Source organism: Nerophis lumbriciformis, linkage group LG04, assembly GCF_033978685.3.
Source record: "Nerophis lumbriciformis linkage group LG04, RoL_Nlum_v2.1, whole genome shotgun sequence".
Classification (NCBI taxonomy): Eukaryota; Metazoa; Chordata; class Actinopteri; order Syngnathiformes; family Syngnathidae; genus Nerophis; species Nerophis lumbriciformis.
This window is the reverse complement of record NC_084551.2, coordinates 38,083,954-38,092,242: the sequence shown is the minus strand read 5'-3', so window position 1 is coordinate 38,092,242 and position 8,289 is coordinate 38,083,954. Positions and strand designations below refer to the sequence as shown.

General features: G+C 39.9%; 1 protein-coding gene across 2 annotated transcripts in view; it reads left to right on the top strand.

Annotated features, from left to right (window-relative positions):
• The first annotated feature begins 635 nt into the window (after positions 1-635).
• The window catches only part of znf804b (zinc finger protein 804B), a 140,370-nt gene continuing 132,716 nt past the window's right edge, over positions 636-8,289 (top strand). For both annotated transcript variants that reach the window (XM_061954632.2, XM_061954624.2), the window contains exons 1-2: positions 636-867; positions 973-1,137. In XM_061954632.2, coding sequence (XP_061810616.2) covers positions 811-867; positions 973-1,137 — 222 coding nt within the window. In that variant the 5' untranslated portion in view covers positions 636-810. The remainder of the gene's footprint in view (positions 868-972; positions 1,138-8,289) is intronic.

The window sequence follows — 8,289 nt, the reverse complement described above, 5'->3', positions numbered from 1 at the left end:
AAATAGAAAAGAGGCATTCAATTTGTATTTAAATTGTATTTGATATGCCATTGATATTTTTTAATTATTATTATAATGATTTGAAACTCGATTTTGCATGTCACTATAAAGTTATATAAGCCTTGCTTGTTCAATATTTAATGCAAAACTTGTTTGGGTCCCTATTAAAAAGGTTAATTTGTTCAACCTTGGCCCGCGGCTTTGTTCAGTTTTAAATTTTGGCCCACCCTGGATTTGAGTTTGACAACCCTGGCCTAATGGATGCTGATTTCAGCACCGTCGTAGTGGACAGCTCTTTTCATGCATGTACAGGCAAACTGCTCCAGCCCCACTTTGAACAATAGTAAGAATAATCAATAATATTTTACTAGAAAATGCAAGCCTCCAAACACCCTCCAACTGAACCACGGACTAAAAGCACTCATATACTGAACAAGATGAGTCAGGGCAAAAAAAGAGAGAGAGAGAGAAAGAGAGAGAGAGAGAGAGAGAGAGAGGGAGAAGTAGGGGCTGAGGTAGAGCTATTGAGAGAGAGTGAGTGTATTTCTTCCACGGGAAAGAATGTGAGCCACATCAGCCTGCCGCGGATCGGCTGCAGCTACGACCATAACTCCTGTGGACGGATTTACGTCTCCTCCACATCAGCACACACCGCGATATTGAACACGCAGCACGGAGACATTTGAAGTCCGCTGCTGCCAATCAATAGACATCAGCAAGGAAAGAGGAGAGGAGCGTGGAAGTGTGTCACGCCTCCTCTCGCATCTTCCCGCGGCCGCCAAAGTGTCTGCAAGCGGAGAGGAAGAAGGGATGAGGAGGCAAACTGCGTGGAGGACGGGACGCGGGGCACTTACACGCATCCAGACTGTGCGTAATTTGAGTGTTGAAGACTGAGAGCGTTTTTCTCACCTGCGCCCACTTTTTATGCATTTGTGGGTTTTTTTTGTGTTTTTTTGACGCACTCCGTAAAAGAAGCGGCCGTGCATGGGCCCCGAGCCCCGTGAGTCCCCTGGGATGGCGTGCGGTGCTTGTTACTACCTGGTCATCAGCTCCACGCACCTCAGCAATGGGCACTTTCGGCGCGTCAAGGGGGTCTTCAGGGGGCCACTGTGCACCACAGCAGCGTGTGATTCACCGGTATGTCCCACACACACACACACACACACACACACACACACCACTTCTCATATAACACACCCTTTGAATGTAATTGCAACTCTCACATGCACCCGCAGGCAACTCCATTTATTGACAAATTACTCAGCTTTACTGTTTCTATTATTGTTATTGTGCGGGGGATAGGGAACTCAATGCCACAATTGGGTATTCAAGCATAAAGTCGTAGTCCCGCCACGCTAATTCCTACTCCCTAGGCTATGGGAATTAAACAAATGGAAGTGCATTAGTGCTTTCGGAAAAAGGGCCGAGCTGCCCCTGTTGTAAATAGCACTCATTATATCTGAAGTGCGTGTTGATATGTATGTGTGCAACTCCATGACCTTTTCCTATAGAGACACTTGTTTCCTTGGGCCACCACAATGGCATTACATCTCCAATGTGTGTGTGTGTGTGTGCTATAGAGTCATTACCAGTCTGTCAAGTTTGGCCCGTGCTCACTAAGTGCTAGAGCATCAGGCCAACAGATGCCTCACAGAGATGCTGCAGAAAAGTTGTGTTCGGCACACCGTGCAAAAAAAAAACCTCTGACTCGTCACTACAGTCCAACATAATGCTATTGTGTCATACTGTCTAAGCCAGTGTTTTTCAACCTTTTTTGAGCCAAGGCACATGTTTTCCATTGAAAAAATGCGGAGGCACACCACCAGCAGAAATAATTAAAAACTGAAACTCAGCAGCCGATATTGACAATAAAAAGTCGTTGTCGCAATTGTTGGATATTGTCATGTCTGTGTGATCATGTTTTGTTTTAGTCATGTTCGGTTTTGTTTTTGGACTTTTTGTGCACTTTTGTTTTGTTTTGTCACCATAGCAACCATTAGTTTTCACCTGTCACGTCACGCACCTGTTTCACGTTTTGAGTCACGCACCTGCTTTCACTAATCATGTCTATAGTATTTAAGTTCATTGTTTTCAGTTTGTCATGCTGGCGACATCCCACATATATGCTCTGCACATTCCTGACACTTTTTCATGTCCATCGTTCATGCTGCTCCTTTTGTCCATGCCAAGTAAGTTTTGTTTATTAATGCCACAGTTAGTGTTTTTTGTTGTTCATAGTTTCTGCCTTTGTGCAAGTATTTGTTTTCATAGCCAAGTTGTTTCTCCGCCACTGTGCGCGCTTTTCGATTGTACTTTTTTTTGATAAAATTAAATAACTCATGTACTTACATTCCCGTCTCGCCCGAGCCAACTTTCCGTTGCATCCCGGAAAAGCAAACACCCAGGATCAAGTCGTGACAGATATGACTTTAAAGCATAACCAAGCGTGCATCAATATAGCTCTTGTCTTAAAGTAGGTGTACTGTCACCACCTGTCACATCACACCCTGATTTATTTTGACTTTTTTGCTGTTTTCCTGTGTGTAGTGTTTTACTTCTTGTTTTGCGCTCCTATTTTGGTGGCTTTTTCTCTTTTTTTTGGTATTTTCCTGTAGCAGTTTCGTGTCTTCCTTGACCGCTATTCCCCACACCTACTTTGTTTTAGCAATCAAGAATATTTCAGTTGTTTTTATCCTTCTTTGTGGGTACATTGTTGATTGCCGTGTCATGTTCGGATGTACTTTGTGGACGTCGTCTTTGCTCCACAGTAGGTCTTTGCTGTCGTCCAGCATTCTGTTTTTGTTTACTTTGTAGCCAGTTCAGTTTTAGTTTCGTTCTGCATAGCCTTCCCTAAGCTTCAATGCCTTTTCTTAGGGGCACTCACCTTTTGTTTATTTTTGGTTTAAGCATTAGACACCTTTTTTACCTGCACCCTGTCTCCCGCTGTTTCCGACATCTACGATGCAATTAGCTACCTGCTGCCACCTATTGATATGGAAGAGTATAACGTGGTAAGTCTGCCGATCTCCAGACAGCACAGACACTCAACAGCAACACATTATTTGCGGATTACTGGTTTGCAAAAAATATTTTTAACCCAAATAGGTGAAATTAGATCTCCCACGGCACACCAGACTGTATCTCAAGCCGGGGCACAGTGGTTGAAAAACACTGGTCTAAGCATTGCATTAACAAGTGTACAACAAACAATACAATATTATAGTGTAAACTCCCCATAGGACACAATGGGACGTTCATTACTCTGTTCCAGGGTCAAACTGTCACTGACAAACAACCTAAAAGCAAGATTTTTGGTAACTTTTTCACATTCTTAGCTGTCATAAAAGGGTAAAAATGTACAGTACAGGTCAAATGTTTGGACACACCTTCTCATGCAATGTGTTTTCTTTATTTTCATGACTATTTACATTGTAGATTGTCACTGAAGGCGGGCAGCACGGTGGGACAAGGGTTAGTGCAGGGGTCGGGAACCTTTTTGGCTGAGAGAGCCATGAAAGCCAAATATTTTAAAATGTATCCCCGTGAGAGCCATATAGTATTTTTTTAACACTGAATACAACTAAATGTGTGCATTTTTAAGTAAGACCAACATTTTTAGAGTATAATAAGTCTCTTTTTCTTTTTAATAACATTGTTATTCTGAAGTTAACCAATAATAAATAAAATACTTCTTACCATTAATGAACAGGTGCGGAAGAAAACGGATTGATGGATTAAAATGCATTAGAATGTTTTATATTCTGAACGTTATTTTTAACATTGATTACCAGCGGAATTATTCATTACTTATCGTGTTAAGCAATGTCAGCTAAGATTTATCTGAGAGCCAGATGCAGACATCAAAAGAGCCACATCTGGCTCTAGAGCCATAGGTTCCCTACCCCTGGGTTAGTGCATGTGCCTCACAATACTAAGGTCCTGAGTAGTCCTGAGTTCAATCCCGGGCTCGGGATCTTTCTGTGTTGCATGTTCTCCCCGTGAATGCGTGGGTTGCCTCCGGGTACTCTGGCTTCCTCCCACCTCCAAAGACATGCACCTGGGGATAGGTTGATTGGCAACACTAAAAAGAAAATAGGCCCTAGTGTGTGAATGTGAGTGTGAATGTTGTCTGTCTATCTGTGTTGGCCCTGTGATGAGGTGGCGACTTGTCTAGGGTGTACCCCGCCTTCCGCCTGAATGCACCTGAGCTAGGCTCCAGCACTCCCCGCGACCCCTAAAGGGACAAGCGGTAGAAAATGGATGGATGGATTGTCACTAAGGGCATCAAAATCTATGAATGAACACACGTGGAGTGATGTACTTAACAAAAAAAGGTGAAATAACTGAAAACATGTTTTATATTCTAGTTTCTTCAAAAAAGCCACCTTTAGTTCTGATTACTTTTTCGCACACTCTTGGCATTCTCTCGATTCAAGAGGTAGTCACCTGAAAGGGTTTTCACTTCACAGGTGTCATAGTTTTGATGCCTTCAGTGACAATCTTCATTGTAAATAGTCATGAAAATAAAGAAAACGCATTGAAATGAGAAGGTGTGTCCAAACTTTTGGTCTGTACTGTACATTTAAACTTCATTTTGAGGTTGAGAGACTGGGAGACAATCTTTTCACATTAAGACAGTTTTTTTTAGCAATCATTTTAGCAATTGTATACTGAGCAGCATGGACATGTGTACCACTGTCTTGCATTGCTAGAGTTATATTTTATTTTCTATATTTCCATCTTATTTTTCCACTCTGACATCCCTGCGCTCCAATCCTTTTACACAAAGTCACATGTAGGACATCATCATGCATGACTGCACTTTTAACTGCAGGGGCCTATTTCTCCCAAAAAATGTTGGCTGAATTCCAAAATTGACCTTAACAACTGTAACTTATATCAGCATCAATATAAAAAGTACATAATTTAGTACCCATCTGTATTGACTTTAACAACTCTAACAACTAACTTTCAAGTAATGTTGCTGTTGAATAAAACTAAAATAAAGTAAACTTTTTGAAAACAACTCAGGAACAAGAAGGTGTTTGCCAACTACAGTTGCCAACAAGTGGTGTTTTGTAGGCATTGCTGGACTTAATCGGTGTTGTACAGGCATAAAAGTGAGTTCAGTATTCCCTCTTTTATTGCTGTTAATTGGTTCCGGACATGACCACAATAAATGAATTTCCGCAAAGTAGAAATCATTAATTATAAATCAAATCTTTTCATAGTTGGAGCATAAAAAGTGTTGACAATCTTTTAAACATATTTATCAACACTATGCGAGCCCTCTAGGGCACGGAAAACACCCTTTAGTCACCTTTACACTCTTTTAATCCAATATAGTAATGCTTCTTGAGGCTGAGCCAATCAGTGGCCACGATACTGAACTTTGTGGTCTGATTAGTTTGGTCTTCTCTAGTGGCCAATACTCCTCTAATATTGATATTGTTAGTTTATTTAACCAATGTTATGCTTGAAAATGCCTAATTTAGGACATAAAAATTTTATAATATGCTTTAAAAAGCAAAATAAAATTTCCTGATACGGTGCTGCCACAATATTTGAATCCGGCGAGGGACTTTTTCACAAGCATGTTTTAGTACAATGTATCTTCTCAAGGGACAATACTATAGGAATGGCACTTGATGATGAACTTTGGAGTAGTCAGTGTACGGTTCGTATAGCAGTATATCTTTACTATCCACTTAAATGACTAAACACATGTAGCCATGGATGGATGAGTTATTTTTAAGTATTACCTGTTGTGAATCTTTGGGAACCTCATGGTTTGACTCCATTCCAATTCATGGGGAGAAAATTAGATTCAGAATCAATTCTCGATTCAACACGATTCTTTTTATATACTATTTGGTATTTATTTGGTGTACGTGTTTTCAAAAACAGGCTACTGGTTACAAAACATATTCTTGTCTGCTGACGTACGACTTACACAAGAATTGTTGGCCTAAAAACACATCATTTTACTTCTCATAATAACATGATGTTAATCATTTTATAAATACCTCCAATCCAATCCCAGCTTTACAATACTAAAAATGAAGAAGCAATTGAGAAGACATACACATACGATACTAAAAAGAGAGAAACCCAAAATTAAATACAAAATTATATATATATATATATATATATATATATATATATATATATATATATATATATATATATGTGTGTGTATTTTATTTTATTTTGTTATTCTCAAAATCTGAATCAATTTAGAATTGCAATTTGGATATGAATTGATTTTTTTGGAGCACCCTTGTACTAAGTAATACTAATGATAATAATGGATTAGATTTATATTTTCTAAAAATATGAAATATATACATATGTATATTTAAATATAAACATTTCTAAACATTTAAAGCGCTTCACCGGAAGTGACAACCCATCATTCATTCACTCCACATTCACTTATAATGGTGGTAAGCTACATTTGTAGCCACAGCTGCCCTGGTGTGGCTGCCGAATTGCGCCTATGGCCTTTCCGACCACCACCAAACATTCATTCAGCAAGGTGGTTAAGTGTCTTGCCCAAGGACACAACGGTCGTGAGTAGGATGGCAGAAAAGATTCGAACCAGGAACCCTCAAATTTCTGGATGGCCACTCTACCATATGAGCCACGCCACCCACCTATACCAAAGTATGAAGAAAGTGAGGGAGTCTCTATTGCAGACCTGGGCAAATTAAGGCCCGGGGGCCACATGCGGCCCATTAAGCTTTTCAATCTGGCCCGCCGGACATTCCCAAATATATTTTTTAGATCTTTAAGATGGAAAGTGTAGCTGCCATTATGATGTGCAGTCATGTTTTCTAATGACCGTAAGTCTTCAACTATACAAAGTATTTCAATGGTTGGAATCTGCGCTTTTGGATGATATACTAGTTACTATGGTAATCTAATTAGTTACCATGGTAATCTAATTAGTTACTATGGTCATCTAATTAGTTACTATGGTAATCTACGTCACAGCAGCTCAGACGAGGCACTAAGCAGTGTGGGCGGGAAGCGTTTCCACAGACGAGGAAGGAGATTTTCACAACAAAGTTCTAAAGCTTAGTGATGTATCAGATATATCAGATTGTAGGTGGGTTTATTTTGTATCCTTTGCGTTCATATTTCACTGTTTGTTGCATTTTTGTTGCGTTTCACTTGATTGTAAAATATGTCGATCGAAAGGGTGTGTGACATTCATACTTTGTCAATATTCAGTGTTTTATCGTTCATAGAAACATGTAAAATTCCATTACGTTTTTTAAGGCGGTCTGTCATAACGTTTTTAGCATTCAATCAGACAATATTGTGAGGTTTTGTATTAGTGTCCCTAAAAATAGATATACCGGCTCCCAGACACATTTTTTCTCTCTAAATGTGGCCCCCGAGTCAAAATAATTGCCCAGGCCTGGTCTATTGTAAAGTCTCCATGCAGGCGATAATCAACATTTTAATTTGTGTGGACGCTTTTTTCAAGTAATCCATCATAATAATCTCATTAGTACAGTCTATTAGTATAGTATCAGAGGCTACTCATTAGGTGTTAGAACAGGTTCCATAAAGCATCTAATTTCAGTTACTCGGCTATGAAGCCCATTACTGGCGGCACTTAACCTCCGAACAGAAAATATGCAGCTTCCCTTTGAGTGTATATACAAATGTCATTCCGCTCTTGAATAATTTCCTTTTTTCACGCAGGCAGCCATTTATTCCCAAACTCGCTTTAAAAGAAAGACTCTTGACACGCGGTTAATCTGTCACATTATACAACATCTTTCTTGACAAACGTACATGTGTCCAAATGTTACGCATCAAATATTGAAGCGCGACACATTGTATTAACTTCCACGTTTTCATCTGCCTGCCTTCACCTCTCCAGTCGCTCTTTTCATGTCTCATCCTCCTGGTGCTCTTCCCTCGCTTCCTCCTGTTCCCACACGTCTCTAACAAAGAAGAAGCAAACACAGCCAATCAAATGTTGATCATTGTCATGTCTCACGAATGTCCTGCTGTGTGACACTTTGATCGTCATGTCTGCACTCAAAGAGAACCCACACATGTTCAAGTGTACCTGGAGCATTAGGATTCTCTTTTAGAAAACAAGGCATTAGTTACCTCTAATCCTACTGAAGCATGTCACTGGATTATGAACGAGCTTCCCAGCAAATCATAACAATCCCTGTATCATCCTGAGTGCCAGCATCCAGCGGTAGAAAAATGGATGGATAAATGGAAAAAAGTTAATTGTGACAACTGTACCGTCTAGTTCAG